The sequence below is a fragment of the Parastagonospora nodorum genome (assembly GCF_000146915.1).
Source record: "Parastagonospora nodorum SN15 chromosome Unknown scaffold_6, whole genome shotgun sequence".
Lineage (NCBI taxonomy): Eukaryota > Fungi > Ascomycota > Dothideomycetes > Pleosporales > Phaeosphaeriaceae > Parastagonospora > Parastagonospora nodorum.
Genome location: NW_001884554.1, coordinates 1,206,641 through 1,223,702, shown reverse-complemented (window position 1 = coordinate 1,223,702; position 17,062 = coordinate 1,206,641). Strand labels below are relative to the sequence as shown.

Here is a 17,062-nt window from a genome sequence, read left to right as displayed (position 1 = left end):
ATACCGTTCGTTGAGTAACTCGCTTCCGCAAGCGGACTATTGAAGCGGCTGGTGATGACCGTTAACAGCAAGGGCAAGCGCGCTAGGCAGATGAGGAGAGATAGCAAGGCAGTAAGACCTCCAGGGTATGATAATGTGAGAAAGTAGTATCGACCCGAATCAATCACTTCAAGCGATGGAAGCAAAAGTATCGCACAAAAAATAAGGAGAGCACAAAAGCATTGCGCCATACCCACGCTATATGAATCCACACCAACACCAACCCCTCACAATCTCGTAGCCCGCAGGCAAGCCAAAATGTCACTTGTCAAAGTGTGCTAACATCCTCGTTGTTTCAACGACGTGCATACACGTTTCAAGGAACGTTCGCGCTTATCCCATCCCAGCACGCCGCTAGTCCTGTTCCTCTCGTAACCCAGGCTAGCACGAAGCAACCCCCAACGGTTGTCGTGCGACGGCCTCGGGACGGCGGATCTTTTCCTCCTTGCAGTGTGCGTGCGAGTCGTCGAGGCCAACTTATCCAGCCGACGGCGGAGCGGGGCGTGCAGATGGGCTTTTAGCTATGTCACGCAGACTTGGTTTTCGTGCTGGCGACGAGTCGTGGGAGGCTGCAATGGTGGGAATAAGGTTGGAGCTGAGCGGCCTAGGTCATGTATGTACGCTCGTAGGCGTTGTTCGAGCCCAATGCGCCTACATGGGTGGCTGACCACGTGGAAACTTGGAAAGCGGCCAGGCTTTCTACTACTCCAGCGGCAGGTGAAGCGGTACCCCGGTGAGGATGCTCTCTAGTTTCGGGAGAGACTACCCAAGCTTGTAGGTAGTGTCTTATCGCCCATGCTGGAAGCCAATTTCGTTGAGCATATTAACAAGTACTTTCGCAAGCACTCTCCGGGTGGACTTCCAGGAGCACCGATTCGAGCCTCGTTACTTGGTTGTTGCTGATCATTGGCATGACATGGTGGTGCTCCGCATACAGTACCTGCGCCTCTCGTGAAACATGAGGAGGATCCACCGCAGATCTCAGCAACTGGACAGTCAGCACATGGAAATGAAGCCAAGTGAGAACGACGCATGTTTGAGATATAGGCAGTACGAGAAACAGCACGATGACAAAAGAGCTATGAACAGATGGTGGTATTCTACACAGCCATATGCCAATGACAATGGGCCAGATCTTGGGATATCTATCTCAAATGCTTAACCCTCAGAAGCAGCCGCTCCAGTAATAATCTCGACAAGTTCGCCGGTAATGACGGCTTGACGAGTACGGTTGTACAAGATCTGGAACTTGTTGATCATGTCTCCGGCGTTCTTGGAGGCGTTCTGAAAGCTATGTCAGCGAATGTTTGTGTTGTGTTTGGTAGGATGCTACTCACGTCCATGGCGTTCTGGCGAGCAGACTGCTCACAAGCGTGACCCTCAGCAAGCGCCCAGAAGAGCGAGTTGGCAAGAGCGTACTCGCGGAGGTTGGGGAGCACCTCGTCTTCGATCTCGAAAGCGGAGAATTGAGCTGGCAAGTGTTAGTGTTCTGACTTGGTCCTCATGACAAGCCAACTTACGAGAGTTGGCAATAGCCTCTTCGGAGTAGGCCTCCTGGACCGTCGCCTCGTAGCTACCAGCGTTGATGAACTTGTTGTAGACAATCTTGATGGAGATGTACTCGGAAGGAAGCATGGAGATCTGGTCGGCAATGCACAGGGAGTCGGCGAAGGTGGGGATATCCTTTCCGGCACCGGCAAAGCTGACAACCATGTTCTTGGGGTTGGAACGGCCCAATTGCGCTTTGCACTTCTCTCCGATGACTGCGAGGTCCGCATCAGGGGTCTGGTTCAGCATGCCTCTGACCTTCCTCGACATTCCGGAGTGGATACCACCGCAGAGACCCTTGTCGGAACTGCAGACGATGATCAACGTCTTCTTGCCCTCGCCCTCCATCGCCTTGGTCTCGGCGCTGTCGAAAACAGTGTTGGAGGTCTGACCGTAGGTACGGGACTGCCACATAGCCTTCTGGGCGCGGGTGAGCTTGGTGGAGGCGACAACCTTCATGGTCTTGGTGATCTTCTCGATGTTGCGAATCGACTTGAGGCGGCCCTCGATTTCACGGAGGGTGGCATAACCGGCGGCATTGGTGGCAACGAGGGGGGCGGGCCTAGTACAGCAGATTTCAGTCAGTTTTTGATGTGTTTGGAGATGCAATGGCTCGGGCAGGTGCGAGGTGCGGCGCGAGAAAAGCTGCATCGGCGGGCGGGAGAGGGAGCGTACCGTGCGGCGGCGGCCAGGCCAGCTCTCAGAGCCGGACGCGCAGCTCGAGACAGCATTTTGGCGGTGGATTGAGATGAGTGGAGATGGCGACGGCCGGGTGGTGGTGGTGCACTGCTGTCTTGCTGGAGCAGGAGCTTCTCGGGATCGGCTGCAACTTTGACGGCGCACGGACGGCCATGTCACGTGCAGGCCCAAAAACACACCCGCGCATGCAATGCGACCAAGTCAAGCAGATGTACCAAGTAGGAAAAACATCTATCTGTTTGCTATGCAGCTTGCTACTACGCCCAACGTTCGATAGTATCGTGTTCCCTTGAGCCATGTGCCTGCGTGTGAGCAGTCATCCGTCGCCATGCAAAACGGCAAGTGATGCTGCAAACGACCATGTCCAAACTAAAAATGCGAACTACTCGGTGATTGAAATTCATATGCTATCAGAGAGCGACGTGGAATGCGCATTCAGTGCCCTCTTGGTGCTGCGGGCTGACTCTTGAAATGCCACCTTTTCGTTTCAAAGACATCATACGATGAATCTCACATCAGCCAGCTGGCAAGAACAAAGGGATGCGGGAATCGAACTTCTCCCCGCGCGCCTTTGTGTTTTGGTGAAGGCAGCGATTTTTACCAAAATCACCTTAGCGCTAGGTCGCTACTAGGGTAGCGCTCAGGCCTCGAACTTCGCGGTTCACCCTCTCAGAAACGCAGCACCTGCATTCCTCCTTCACTGCACAGGATTCGCCTGCTCGCTGTCCATCGCCATTCTCCGACTCCCTACGGCTTTTTCTCTGTGCGGTAGCCTGATCTGGGCAAGCGCAGCGGCACCACCTCAGCGCATACTTTGTCTTCCCTCGACTGCCATCACTAAGTCCCCTGCGGTTTGGCCGGACATAGTGAGATACAGCTCGCTTTCTCACTACCCGCGACTTCATCGCGCGCCCATCACCCCCAGCATGTCTTCCTCAGACGATGACGTCCCGCTCGTAAAGGCAAAAAGTCAAGGTGAGTCTAGACCATTACCTGCGGAAAATGACCCGGTGGTTTCACGCGCGTCGTGGCCTTCTCTCACGCGACGAGTGGCTGCCCGGTCTCCGAAGCTTTTCTTTCAGCTTCGGCGCCATCTCACCATCCAACTCCAACACCGACTCCACCCCCATCTCCTTCCCCCTTGACTTCTGGTCATCATGGCTGACCATTCTTCCTCCACAGCCATCTCGAATGATCGCATCACCAAGGCCGAGGACCAGGCCATGGACAAGCAGGTGCCTTCAAACGGCCATGTCGAACCGGGTATTTCGATTCGCATGGGCCCAGTCGACGCTATGGACGTAGATGCGCCTGCGACCAACGGCAACGCGAACGGAAAGCGCAAGGCACGCGGCAGCTTGAACAACGGAAAGACATACAAGGACGCCAGCAGCTCTGAGGAGGATGACAAGCCACTTGTGCGTTCACTCTTCAAATATTGCGTGGATATTGTGCTAACCATGGCCTAGAGCAAGCGACGGCGGACATCTCAGCAAGCCAAGGTTGTCAAAGATGAGTCCGACTCTGAGCTCAGCGATGTGCCATTGAAGGCCAGAAACCTACCCAAGGCCAGCGCAGAACAAATTGGGCAGTCCTCGGACTCCGATACTCCTTTGAATGCGAAACTAGTCAAGAAGAAGGAGGATATCGAGAAGGCTGCTGCAAAAGAAGCAAAGGCTATCCGCTCCAAGGAAAAGGCCGCTCCGAAGCGAAAGCCAAAGGAGGAGAGTGAGAGCGACGATGACGTTCCCCTTGCGAAGAAGAAGGCCCCTGCGAAAAAAGCTCCGGCCAAAAAGCTGAAGAAGGAGGAGTCGGACTCTGATGCGCCCCTTGCGAAGAAGCCTGCTGCGAAAAAGACGAAGGCTGTTGCGGCACCCGTAAAGAAGGGCAAGGCCCAAAACAAAAGAGGAGAAAGAGCAAGATCAGGCAGCTGAAGATGAGGAGGAAGAGTACCGATGGTGGGAAGACACGGCGAAAGGTGACGGAAGCAAGAAGTGGGATACTCTTGAGCACAACGGCGTGGTGTTTCCGCCTGAGTACGTTCCGCTACCCAAGAACGTTAAGTTGATCTACGATGGTATACCTGTCACGCTGCAACCAGAGGCCGAAGAAGCTGCAACGTTCTACGGCAGCATGCTGAACTCTACCCACAACGTCGAGAACCCCACCTTCAACAAGAATTTTTTCGAGGACTTCACCGCGATCCTCGACAAGACCGGCCATGGCAAAGACAAGGACGGCAAGACGGTCAAAATTAAGAAGTTCGAAAAATGCGACTTCAAGCCCATTTTCGAGCATTTCGAGGCCGATCGTGCCGCAAAGAAGGCACTTCCAGCTGCTGAGAAGAAGGCGCTCAAGGCGGAGAAGGACGCAGCTGAGGCTGAATACATGTTCTGCATGTGGGATGGCCGTAAACAGAAGGTTGGCAACTTCCGAGTCGAACCTCCTGGCCTTTTCCGCGGACGTGGTGAGCACCCAAAGACTGGACGGATCAAGAAGCGCGTCGCTCCGGAGCAGATCACGATCAACATCGGTGAGAACGCCAAGGTACCTCCGCCACCTGCAGGTCATCGCTGGAAAGAGGTCAAGCACGATCACGAAGGCACATGGCTGGCTATGTGGCAGGAAAACATCAACGGCGCCTACAAGTATGTCATGCTTGCTGCGAACTCCGACATCAAGGGCCAGAGTGACTTCAAGAAGTTCGAGAAGGCGCGAGAGCTCAAGAAGCACATTGACCGCATCCGACAGGACTACAGGCGTGAACTCAAATCTGAGAAGATGGTCGATCGCCAGCGCGCCACTGCCATCTACCTCATTGATCAGTTTGCACTTCGTGCGGGTAACGAGAAGGGTGAGGACGAGGCGGACACAGTTGGTTGCTGTTCTCTAAAATTCCAGCACATTACCCTTAGGCCTCCGGAGACGGTCATCTTTGACTTCCTCGGTAAGGACAGTATTCGCTTCTATGATGAGGTCAAGGTCGACGCCCAAGTCTTCAAGAATCTCAAGATCTTCAAGAAGGAGCCCAAGACGGTCGGCGATGACATATTCGATCGTCTGACGACCTCTGCTTTGAACAAGCATCTGACGAGCTACATGCCTGGTCTTACTGCCAAGGTCTTCCGTACCTACAACGCCTCATACACTATGGCTAGACTCCTCAAATCGTTGAAGGCTACCGGTACGATTCAGGAGAAGGTCAAGGCTTATAACGATGCCAACCGTGAGGTCGCCATTCTGTGTAACCATAAGCGTACAGTCGCTGCAACCCACGGCGCTTCTATCGACAAGATGAACGAGAAGGTGAGTGCTTGAACGCCGTACAACTACCATTTTATCTAACGCATTGTAGATTAAGGGTCTTCGTTACCAAGTTTGGAGGACCAAGATGATGATGATCGATGTCGACCCCAAGATCAAGAAGAAGAAGGGTGCTGAGTACTTCGAGCGTCCCGAGGACTTAGATGCCGAATGGGTCAAGCAGCATCAGGATGCTGAAGTCGATGAGATGCGCCAGAAGATCACCAAGAAGTTTGAGAAGGACAATGAGAAGCTCGCGGCCGAGGGCGAGAAGGAGATGAAGCCTAAAGAGCTCACCGATCGTCTTGAGAAGGTCGAAGAACTCGCCAGCAAGTACAAGAAAGAGAACAAGACCGGCAAGGTCGAGGCTGAAGGCAAGGGTCCTACCGTCGAAAAGCTTGAGGCCAATATCGACAAGATCAACCAGCGCATCGAGAACATGAGGATCCAGATGGAAGACAAGGAGGGCAATAAGGAGGTTGCCCTGGGCACTTCCAAGATCGTAAGTCACGACCCAGACCATCAGCATTACCCCTTGCTAACCTTTTTCCAGAACTACATCGATCCTCGTCTCACCGTTGTCTTCTCCAAGAAGTTCGATGTCCCCATTGAGAAGTTCTTCTCCAAGACGCTGCGCGAGAAGTTCGATTGGGCCATCAAGTCCGTTGACGAAGACTGGGAGTTCTAGAGTGCGAGCAAGCATCTTTGTCTTCGGACTAGTTCGGTGCTTCGGCACATTTTCATTCATGCATGCTTTAGGGAATGCGGTGGGAAAAGCATCGGGATCTGTACAACGAGTGTATGCGCATGGGGAGGGCGTTTGCTTTGCAATCGGCATCTATTTCTCTTTTCTCATCTATCGACACCGAACTATCATCTAGACAGTGCATAGCGTGAGTAGAGACAGTAGCTCATCACAATAACTTTATGCATCTTAGCCTGGTAGACAAATTGTATTCCGAAACATATTGTATGTGATGCGTGAATAACCTGTAAGTTGCACTAAGTGCTGAGCTGTGCTTCTACTCGCCAAAGACCGGAACTTCCGGTAGAGACGCGTGTCCATGCGCGCCACATGTAGTTTCACGGGCACCCGTGTAGATCTTTGCAATCGTGCGGCGTGTCCGAAAGGCCATGGAGATGGTGCATTATGTGCAAGAAAGCCATTGAGGGTAGACTACGGTGCGATCCTTACTGTGTTGTGTGCATTGGTATTCTGATGGTGTGAAGATCAGAGACACTCAGGGCAAAGCAAAGTGGGTCACGTTTCCGTGCAAACTCGCATCTCAACGGGCTGAAGCCCAGGTATTGCGAGGGGATCGGTGGATCTCTGTACCTGCTGGTGTATCATGCGATGCACAGATGTTTAGGTGGTCTAAATGCAGACATGATGCAGGTACGCAGTATGGGGGTTGCTCACCCTTCGACGCCAGGTCTTGGACGATTCAGGTCCAATAACTGCCACTGGGATCGGCCAGCGTCGCGTCGTAAGCGACGCAGTATTTGAGTATACAGAGGACGAGTTGGGATATACTACACATATTATGCTCCGAGCAGGTCGAGATAGATGACGACAGCAGGGAGGGAGCTTGTTGAAAGTAATCGTTCTCCACGATCAATCCAATCGAACATGCAGTTCAACTGCTGTGCCTCATGTCCCACAAATAACCCAACGGCGTAATCAAAGTAAAACTTGAACCTGTGGCGGCAGAGGGCGGACCTGTGCCAAAGCCATCTGCCCCTGATCGCAACCTGCCCCTTGGGCTGTCATGCGATCCAAAAACCATTCCCGCAGTCAAGGTCCAGGAGTGCGGGAGCGCGCCGTCGTTCGTGCTTGGCCGCCCGTCCCAATTGTTCATCTCCCGCGGACCGGCACGCATATGCAGAAGAAAGAACGGACACGCGTTATCCCGCAGAAGTTGTGCAGCGAGCAGAGGTGGCTGCACGGCGGCGGTACACATGTAGGAACCTGCATGTTGCGCCGGAACGGGACGAACTGGGAGGATGAGTGATGCACGATGCGGCTCCACACTTGGGCGCGGAGAGGAGGAGCGAAAAAGCAAAAAAAAACTTTGGTCGAGCTGCGGAGACGATGGATGGTGTGCATGCGGTTCAGCCACAAGCTCCCCGCCATCATCATCACTGTGTGCCTCTTCCCACTGCGCGTTACGCCTTGGGACTCTGCGCCGACCGGAACATTGCAGGCATTTGGCATATATTGGGTTTCGCTTCGACCCATGCGAGTCACTGAGTCGCGCGCGTTGGGCATGGTTATATGACATCGTTGCCCACGGCGTGGGATGCGGATTGTCGCTATTGTTTCCTCCGCCGTGCACCGAACGCCTGTGCCTGACTTCCGCAAACGGTGCCATAGCTTGCTCGCTTCTGACTTGGACTTTCTCTCTGTTGAGCGCGTCCTTCACCCGCCCCCGAGTCGCGGACCGACCGACGTCCTGAAGTTGTTGCAGGGTTCCGCTTAAGCCCTGAGCGCGGTCAATAACGCTCATCTTCGGTCCCTAATTTGGGCTTACAAAACATCACTCCGCCCAAAAACGACGTCAGAATTCTGCCAAAGGGTACTTTTGCGAAGCTTCACACACACGTCGCTTTTGCGCGCCAACCAACATGTCTTCAGATGATGCTGCGTCAGAGAAGCCCTCCGTGGTGATAATAGGAGGACTGGGTCAGTCGCGTGGGCCGTCTTGTGTGAGGAATTTGACGTGCTGACACACAGACTTAGGATACACCGGACGAAACCTCACCAAGTACCTATACGATAATAAACTCGCCTCCGAAATCCGCATCGTCGATAAACACCTCCCAGAGCTTGCATGGCTCGCGCCAGAGTTCAAGGAAGCTTGCTCACGAGAGCGATTCGTCCAGGCAGATGCTGCGCAAGAAAGTGCGTACTAAATGCACCCACATTTCAGATGAAGGGGGCATGGTGCACAGAAACATGGGCAAATGCTGACACTAGGCAACAGGATCCCTTCCACGGGTTTTCGACCGTGAGGGTGGCAAGCAATTCGATTACGTCTTCAACTGCGGCGGCGAAACGCGCTTCTCGCAAGAGGAAAAGGTGTACGAACTACGATCGTATGGACTGTCCATGACTTTGGGCAAGGAAGCCGCCAAACGCAACATAAAGTGCTTCGTGGAGCTCAGCACGGGAATGGTGTACAAGTCGGAGAAGACACCGTCAAAAGAGACGGACAAGTTGAAACCTTGGTCCAATCTGGCCAAGTACAAAGCAAAGGCAGAGGAAGACTTGGCCAAGATTGAGGGTCTGAACCTGGTGGTCATGCGAATGGCGCACGTCTACGGCCCGTATACGAGCAAGTTCATCTCCACCGCACTATGCATGGCGCGAGTCTACCAGCACAAAAAGAAGGAGATGAGATGGCTGTATAAGGAAGACCTGCGAACAAACACCGTTCACATTGACGACATGGTAAGAGCAATGTGGCATGCAGCAGAATGGCACAGCAAGCAACCATCCCCACGAAAACCAGCGACCTTCAATGTCGTTGACCACGGCGCAACCAGTAAGTCCCTCTTTTCCTCCTGATCCGGTCCCTTGGCCTTCCCTAGCATGCACACTTGCGATGCCCGTTAAGCACGTGTGCGGGCCACGGACCCGCCCCCGACATGTTATTACCGAAGACAAGTTTTTGCACGCGCTAACCGCCACGCCCCACAGCTCAGGGACACACCGCCAAGATTATCAAAGAAGTCTTCGGCATTGAAACCGGCTTCCACGGCACGTTGATATCGGCCTTCGCCCGGCTGAACCTTGACCATGTTGTCGACGAGGTCAACGATGAAACACTGGATCCGTGGGCAGAGTTGCAAACAGCAGCTGGCATCAGTCAGTCGACGCCCCTGAGTCCTTTCATGGAGAAGGAGTTGTTGCGAGATGCGGATCTCAGTCTCGATGGTAGTTTGCTCGAGAAAGAGACTGGCTTCACGTAAGTTGCCAAACCATAGAATTGATAAGCACAACTGACATGACGTAGATACAAACACGAGAAGCTCACTCGCGAAGGCATCGAGGAAGTAATAGAGAGCTACAAGCGGATGAACTGGTGGCCATAAACGGCCAACCAACCCGTGGCTTAAACCCCCCTCCCGACGACCAACACTTGACGAACCTCGACACGCTTCCTTCTCATACCCACTATTTACCTTCATCTTCTTCTTCGAAACCACGCTTCCTAGCAAACTACTCCTATGTTGACGGCCTTTGCAAGCATTCTTCTCGGGGGCCTCGGTTCTGTCTTGTTCTGTACTATAAGTAACCCGGCCGGTCTCGATTGGATTTCCCACTCTGTTTTGGCGGCGGGCATTTTTGTAAGGGCATTTCTATGCTGCTCGACTTGTACTAATTCGTCGCGTCTCGTTGTATGTACTTTCGATATGTTCCAGCTGGTAGCGTTCTTGTGGGAACTCGAGTTACATACCCCTCAATGCAGCATTTTTATATTTCAATGGGTTGGAGTGAGGTCTTGTGTGCCAATGTCGTTCAAGACGTGTGGTTGTCATCGAGAGTAGGTGCCAAGCTCCGCCTTCACCTGTAATCACGTGTGTTGCTTCCAGACTATGTCTAGCGGGTCTCTTGCTGTCGTTCGTCTACGGACTCACCTGTAGACTCTCGTCTGCCTTTCTCGCTCTTCGATCTCGAACACCACGTCGCAATGTCGTCGATGTGCGCGGAAGAGCCTGGTCCCCTGAGATACCTCGACAACGGCCTGCTTGACGTCACCCCAACAGAAGAATATGTAGCGATGTAAGTGTGTTGTATACTGTATTGCACCGGAATCCTAACTCTGGTGATAGCACCGAAATCAATTCACAAGTTTCTCCGCTGTTACAACTGCCTGCCGAATTGCGCGACCAAATCTGGCATTGCGTACTCAAGGACCACACCATTCGACCGCTTCCAAATAGGCTCCAAAACTTACTTCACAACTACGAACTGGCGATGAAAGAGAAATTCAAAGGATTCAAAAGACCCAGCGAGCATCGCTTCAGTCTACTGCTTGTCTCCCGTCAGGTCTATGCCGAAATAGGTATTCTTCCATATACACTCAGCACGTTCGTTCTTCTCGGCGCTGCCTGGGTATCCGACTGGACGGCTACGATGTCACTGCGGGCATCTAAGCTACTTGAGTTGATCCGGTTTGTGCGAGTTACACATGTGAGGCTTGGGGGGCCACTCATGTCTATATTTTAGGAAGGGTTCGGTTCATTGGAGAAGATCAATGTTCAGCTTATGCCCCGTACTTGGTCCGAAATAGTGTTTTCACTTGACACGAAAACCATGGAATGGGCGAAGGCTCACGAAATAGAGCTGAACATGTCGAGATGCACTTTCGAGGAGATGATGAATATATGGCTTGCGGGCTTGGAGTAGAGTGCAGCATAGCCAACATCTAAGGCTGGTTGGCAGAACTGGCACAACGTTCTCTACTCAATTCCTCTTCTCCTTCGGATGGTGTCATCTGTCCTTCCGCATAGTTGAACAAGCAATCAGTCAAGGCAAGACTATGTCAATCGTGTAAATGAGGGGGCTTGGCTCAGATCGAATCTTTACATAGCTGGAAAATTGATCAATAACTTATCCCTCGAATCTTTCCAATAAGTGCACCATGATTTCAACTCTGCTCAAAGACCTGTATACTAGCGGTGCCTCACCTTCGCTTTGCCTCAGTCGGCATAGCCCCATTCACTTTCACATGTACGTCCATGTGTACTTCGTCATCGCCACACGCTAATCACTGCTTCTCGAGTAGTTAAGTACCGCTCTTGCATCAACAAAATCGGTCATGTATCCCGACAATCTCAACTCCACCATGGCTCCATCAGAAGCAGCACAAAGCAAGCCGTGCTTACGTCGTCTTGAGAACGGCTTGATCGACGTAACGCCTACAGGCGACTACATCGCGATGTAAGTATAGCAGATATGTCATAGTACAAGACTGATACAAAACACAGTACGGAGAGGAACTCAACACAATCGCCGCTATTACGACTACCCGCTGAAATACGCAACATCATTTTCGAATATGTCGTGAGTGGCCATACCATCAGAATGATCAGCGAAAGGGGTACATCGTGTTGGCCACTTGCCAAACGACATCGTTTCAGTTTGGCGCGTGTATCTCGACAAACCTACAACGAGACGGCGTTGTTGACCTATACAGGGAACACTCTGTTATTCATGTACCCGGACGGCATCGAAATATTGACAACGCCCTCTTCATCACTCAATCGGATGTTGATTCGCAACATAGGGGTCATCGGATCCGGTACGGGTATATGGCCGGAACCCTGGGTCATCCCACTATTGAACACTTATTTCCCCTACCTTACAAAGATGGACATCCAGCCCGTGGGTCAATTGAACGCGGAAACACGGTCTTTTATCGAATCTCTCGGCGGAACCGTACATGTACATATTAGGGAAGTGACTGATCACGAAGACTGGCTTGAAATGTGGATGCGCTGTGCGGATTAGTGCTGGAAGACTTTGCACCAGGGTTTCAGGAGAGCGGAACGGGAGTAACAGTCTTTACCGATCTTAGCTCCACGAAGAGAAAGAAAGGGAAGTACATATTCCTTTCCCTGGGTGTCTTGGTATGCTTATAGCCTGGCAATGGGAAATGACTGTGGCTGTCGTTGCAAGCGGATCCAGCAATTCAGGGCTGTTCGAAGGGGAAGGTGCACGTTGAATGGTGTACATTCGCGCGATTGAAGCAACCATTCTCAGAACAATGGAAGAGCACAACAACAATTCTCGGAAGTAAAGTATGAAAATGAAACATTGTCATTACTTTTCCAAGCTGGATATCTAAGGAGTGTCGTGATGTCGTCTCAATCTAAATACCCTTGCCGAAGTTCCCAGCCCGAACACCAAAGCGCCAAAGAACAAAACTCCTGTCGAAAAATGCTATGTTACAATGCAAGTGCGATTCATAACCATTTAGTTCTTCTTCTTCGTTGTCGTCTTCTTATCATCATCGCTTTTCTTCGTCGTGCTCGTCGACTTGGGCGCAGCTGTAATCGTAGCAGAAGCAGGCTTGCTCGTCACACTACCCGTTGCTACTGGCGCGGAAGAATCCGCAGATGAACCAGCCGAAGCTGAAGTTGAGATCATTGTCATCAGCGTGCTGTAGCTCTTGGGTCCGTTTTTATAGTAGTCCACAAGAGCCTCTTCGAGCTTGTCGACGTGGTCATAGGCTTCAAGCGACTCGAACAAAGCACACTTCTCTCTCTTGGCGTTCTCTAATTCATCGGCGTCGGTGATGGGGCGGGATCGCCATCGCTCTTCCATAGGGTCGATGAAGCGGGTTGTCTCTGGGTAGCCAAAGTCCTTGAGCTCGGTGACGTTGAAGGCAGCCATCATGTCGTGGTCCTCGTGGATGAGGTTGTGGCAGTGAAACATGTAGACGCCGTCGTATGGTGCATAGCGGGCAATGACTGTGACGGTTTCGCCCTCGCCGAGGAGCACGACATCCTTGAGAGCTTCCTTCTCGTAGTTGAGAACGCCACGCTTACCGCCTGTGCGCGAGAGGATCTGGAAGTCGACAAGATGGATGTGGACGGGGTGAGACCAGCCACCAGCTCCGTTCTCAAGCTGCCAGATCTCAATTGCGCCGCGAGGAGGCTTAGCGAGGATGCGGTTCTTGACATCGGCGAACGTAACACCGTTGACTTGCCACTCTCCGTTGCTGCGATGGAATTTGAAGCTTCTATCAATCTTGCCTCCGTTATTGGGAGGGAATGGAACAGTACGTAGGTCGGTCGGTGGGTTGCCGTTGTTTGATGTATCCTTCGGGGCGTCCTTGCCGACAACAAAGCGCATGACTTTGTCGGTACTGTTGTAGTCCTCATCGTGCTGGACATCGCGAGCATTCTTGACCGTGATGTTCTTGCCTGCGAAGGCACTGAAGTCGAAGATCATCTCCCAGCGCTCGGCCATGGAGATCTCAAGGTTGCTGCTGGTAACAGGCTTGGTGAGCAAGCCGGTGTCTGATCCGATCATCTGGAAAGGAACTTCTTTGCCAGAGTCGTCGACGAAGGTGAGCTTGAATGTACGACTGATAGAGGCATCGAGCCATCGTAGGCGATACTTCCTCGGCTCAACAGAGTGGAATGGCCATGGCTGACCGTTGACGTGGATGACGTCTCCCCACAGCGATGTAGTCTCGTCTTTGGGATCAAAAAGTGTTCCATCTTGGTTGTACTGCTTCGCGCTCAGAGCCAATGGAAGATCATACTTTCCACTTGGTAGTCCAAGTTTGTCCTCGGCAGGGTCGTGTAGGATGTAGAAGCCAGCCTGGCCAAAGTAAGCGTTTTCTGCGGTGTGGTGGATGGCGTGGTCGTGGTACCATAGAGTTCTGGCACTCTGCGAGTTGGGATAGTAGTAGTCCTTGTATTCACCGTATTTGGTGGTGTCCTCTGCCCAGCCGTCGAAAGCGGCCCGGCTGTAAGAACCGTGAAGGTGCACAGAGAGGTCTTTGTCACCATAGTTCCTGAATCGAACTACTGCTTCCCGACCTTTGGTCATACGGAAAGTAGGACCAGGCGAGATACCATCGTATCCGACGAGTCTGGCCGGCTTCTTGCCTGCATAGACTTGCTGTTCAAATGGCTTCACATCGACCTCATAGAAGTCAATCTGGTTACCGGTAGTCTTGTTTGTGTAGGTACTGTAAAATGTCAATGGCAAACTCATGACACGGTTGTGTACAACTTACTATTGGACAGCCTTGTCAGGAGGAATTGGTAATGGATTTTGGAAGATCTCCTTGTATTCGGGACTGAGCCACTTGAGGTCGCCAGCGTTGGCTCGAGATGCCAGAAGGGCTGCTAAGCCCGTCGAGATGTACTTCTTCATGTTGTGTGAAGGAAGAAGAGAAGAAAGAAGGATGCGATATCCAAGAGGTGGATCGAATGCGAAGAAGCTGGAGATGAATTGGATGATACAATTAGAGATCAGTCCGATACGATTGCTTTATACTCATTGTGTCCTCAGCACATTTGAACCCCATGTCGACCAGGATGCTATTGTCGCGGTTCTCGAGCAGTCTATCATAACTCACCATTCTGTTTGAATGCCTAGCTGGCGTCCACACTCGCTTCACACCGGAGTTCCAACAACCACATTGCTTGAACAAGCCATAGAACGTGGTCGCCACAGTTGCTCCGGTGCACAGGTACCGCTAGGCGGCAGTAAAGCCAAAGCATCGTCCCGTGTAGACCATGAAAGCCATAACCATGGCTTGAGAGGCTTGTGTAGAACTCAGCTAACAGCTCAACCGGGGCCTGTGCATGGGACCCCCGGCTTGTGAGGACTTCATGCACTGAATCTGTGAGGCTGGACTTCGCACTCACCGGCGCTTGGCATTTGGATTCAAGGTGGCTTGCGGTCGGCGACGTTAAAATAGTGCCCGTGAGTTTCACTGAGGTAGGATCTTACCCGTTTGAAGCAATACCGGACAATGTATGTCCACTGTGGCGTCTTCAGCGCAAAAAGACACTGCTCGTCTACATCCGAGAAATGATAAGGAATTATCCCGAGCATTGATTAAAGCTGAACAATTAGAAGGTGAAGAGAAGCGAACTGTGGAGATGCTAGTTCTGTAAACATACAACACGGCCTACGATCATAGCTTGGTGTCCTGTCAACCTTGCCTACCGCCAGCGCCAGCGCAGCGGACAAGCATCCTTGCCTCTCCACGGCTTGCTCGTGTCGATGCAAGCTGGAGCAGGGATTTCACAGCGACGTCGTGAATGGCACGTGTTAATCTTAGAGTCGGTGGTCTCCGACTCTTGCACACTGTTCGAAATCGGAAAATAGTACAAGTTGCCTCTAGACACGATGGCGCCTCGTCTCCGCTACTGTGGTATCTCGACAAGTGAACAAGCGAGATGTACAGGAAGTTCTGGACCGCTCCTGAGGGATCGACGCTATGTCGTTAGTGTCCGCTAGTTGCGTTCAGGGCACGTGATCTTCGCCTATTCACTGGGCGGAATGAAGTTTGTAACCAGTCAGATAACGCACGGCAAGCCACTACAACTCTTCCAGCTCAAGACAACTCAGCCTTGTCGTGAAATTGTTTGTTTCGCTTCGAGACATCAATCCCGACTGTTTGGATTATTCGTCTGCTACGGTGCACCTGCGAAGCTGCTTGCGTCCATGCGATGCATCAGCCATCGTCATGTCTGCGTCCTCAAAGCATCTACATTTGCCTAGGAACCATGTTTGGGCTAGGAAGCGAAAAAGATTGCCGCGATCGACCACCCCACGATCCTTGACTCTCCCCCACAAACATCTAGCGAGACATCAGCGCGGATTTGGTAGCGAACTAGGCTGGACAAGACGAGGCTAAGCCAAGAAAAGCTTGCTGTTAAAGTGGCGAGCTGACACCATCCCGTATGGACGAGCCAACTTCACACCAGTATGCTAGCATGGAGTCGCGAAATATCAGCCTCGGATGCTATTCCCGCGCTGGCAACCTTCCATTTTCAGTATGCCTGTCATTAGTCGTTTCTTGGTATCTCAGCATTCTCTCGCTTCCTCAGTCTCTTGTCTCCATTATGTAGGGCTCACAGTGTTTTCCAGATCGCTTCTGAATTACACGCTTCTTCATCATAGCCCATAAAAGACACTTGGTGCACGCCCTGCTAGACTGACTGAGATACGACCTCGGCCGCCCCCATTCAATATATGGGCTTGCAGACTGCCAAGGCTGCATCAATACGGGAGGAATGCTTGGGTCCAGCAAGACAGCCAACACGAGCAGCATCAGCCTGATCCATGATCCAACTCCGATGTGTCGCATGTACAACCTAGTAGCTGCAGAATCTCGACCCATACTCCACTCACGAATTAAGACAACCCTTAGCTTCAAGCACAAGGTGCAGCCCGTCCAAGATGCACACATGTACTGATCATGAAGACAAGTAGAAAGCTACGAAAGTGGAGCATTTGTAACTACACCTGCTCTTCCAGGTAAAGCAGAAGCGGTGCAAGCAAGGTTCCCACCGTCCGGACGACGTGAAACCCTCCAACAGTATACTAGCCCACCAAAGTATCTTCATACTGGCAAATCTACACCTCTTTCCCCAGCTCACTCCTCCCGCAACCTCGTCCAATGAAGATTCCAGCCAGCCCCAGACATGTTGGCCTCTCGCGTGTCTCTTGGCGTGCCCCGTCCACACGGATTCTAGATCCAAAGTCCTTCTCAGCCGCACGATGCCAAGCCCGCCTCGACACTTTCACCGCGTCGCCAAGAGAAAGTTGGCGAAGGCTTGTCGTATCGCTGACATCAGGCGAGCAGTACTGGGCTGATTGAGTTCTGCGGACGACGGCGACGCCGCAAGTTCTTTGGGGCCATCTCTCGCGAGTGAGCTTTTCGCCATGTTGAGTGGTCTGGAATACACGACTGGTAAAAGCATTCGCGGCGAC

At 52.2% G+C, this 17,062-nt stretch overlaps 7 protein-coding genes across 7 annotated transcripts; 5 read left to right on the top strand and 2 right to left on the bottom strand.

Annotated features, from left to right (window-relative positions):
* Positions 1-1,197: 1,197 nt before the first annotated feature.
* On the bottom strand, positions 1,198-2,335 carry SNOG_04656 (hypothetical protein; the record flags this gene model as incomplete). The annotated part of the gene is made up of 4 exons (XM_001795017.1): positions 2,263-2,335; positions 1,560-2,149; positions 1,377-1,510; positions 1,198-1,323 (listed from the first exon to the last, which is right to left on the bottom strand). The coding sequence occupies exons 1-4, from the start codon at positions 2,316-2,318 to the stop codon at positions 1,198-1,200; spliced, it is 906 nt and encodes a 301-aa protein (XP_001795069.1). The 5' UTR covers positions 2,319-2,335.
* A 10-nt stretch (positions 2,336-2,345) lies between these two features.
* SNOG_04655 (hypothetical protein) lies at positions 2,346-2,632 on the top strand (the record flags this gene model as incomplete). The annotated part of the gene is made up of 2 exons (XM_001795016.1): positions 2,346-2,504; positions 2,564-2,632. The coding sequence occupies 2 exons, from the start codon at positions 2,346-2,348 to the stop codon at positions 2,630-2,632; spliced, it is 228 nt and encodes a 75-aa protein (XP_001795068.1).
* An 811-nt stretch (positions 2,633-3,443) lies between these two features.
* Positions 3,444-6,277, top strand: SNOG_04654 (hypothetical protein; the record flags this gene model as incomplete). The annotated part of the gene is given in 5 exon segments (XM_001795015.1): positions 3,444-3,704; positions 3,756-4,173; positions 4,193-5,592; positions 5,642-6,091; positions 6,143-6,277. 5 exon segments carry the CDS (start codon positions 3,444-3,446, stop codon positions 6,275-6,277), a joined length of 2,664 nt encoding a protein of 887 aa, XP_001795067.1.
* Positions 6,278-8,174: 1,897 nt separating this feature from the next.
* On the top strand, positions 8,175-10,075 carry SNOG_04653 (hypothetical protein). Its single transcript, XM_001795014.1, has 5 exons — positions 8,175-8,272; positions 8,324-8,491; positions 8,574-9,134; positions 9,290-9,557; positions 9,606-10,075. Exons 1-5 carry the CDS (start codon positions 8,215-8,217, stop codon positions 9,682-9,684), a joined length of 1,134 nt encoding a protein of 377 aa, XP_001795066.1. The 5' UTR covers positions 8,175-8,214; the 3' UTR covers positions 9,685-10,075.
* Positions 10,076-10,283: 208 nt separating this feature from the next.
* On the top strand, positions 10,284-10,749 carry SNOG_04652 (hypothetical protein; the record flags this gene model as incomplete). Its single annotated transcript, XM_001795013.1, has 2 exons — positions 10,284-10,375; positions 10,659-10,749. The coding sequence occupies 2 exons, from the start codon at positions 10,284-10,286 to the stop codon at positions 10,747-10,749; spliced, it is 183 nt and encodes a 60-aa protein (XP_001795065.1).
* A 692-nt stretch (positions 10,750-11,441) lies between these two features.
* On the top strand, positions 11,442-12,106 carry SNOG_04651 (hypothetical protein; the record flags this gene model as incomplete). The annotated part of the gene is made up of 2 exons (XM_001795012.1): positions 11,442-11,536; positions 11,584-12,106. 2 exons carry the CDS (start codon positions 11,442-11,444, stop codon positions 12,104-12,106), a joined length of 618 nt encoding a protein of 205 aa, XP_001795064.1.
* A 465-nt stretch (positions 12,107-12,571) lies between these two features.
* SNOG_04650 (hypothetical protein) lies at positions 12,572-14,488 on the bottom strand (the record flags this gene model as incomplete). Its single annotated transcript, XM_001795011.1, has 2 exons — positions 12,572-14,300; positions 14,349-14,488. 2 exons carry the CDS (start codon positions 14,486-14,488, stop codon positions 12,572-12,574), a joined length of 1,869 nt encoding a protein of 622 aa, XP_001795063.1.
* Between the last annotated feature and the right edge of the window lie 2,574 nt (positions 14,489-17,062).

What these genes read in the sequence shown, in the direction of transcription:
- SNOG_04653 (XM_001795014.1), top strand. Translation starts at nt 8,215, where the DNA reads ATGTCTTCAGATGATGCTGCGTCAGAGAAGCCCTCCGTGGTGATAATA. An exon ending in GGTGATAATAGGAGGACTGG is followed by an intron (nt 8,273 to 8,323) that starts GTCAGTCGCGTG and finishes GCTGACACACAG; the next exon opens with ACTTAGGATACACCGGACGA. An exon ending in GGCAGATGCTGCGCAAGAAA is followed by an intron (nt 8,492 to 8,573) that starts GTGCGTACTAAA and finishes ACTAGGCAACAG; the next exon opens with GATCCCTTCCACGGGTTTTC.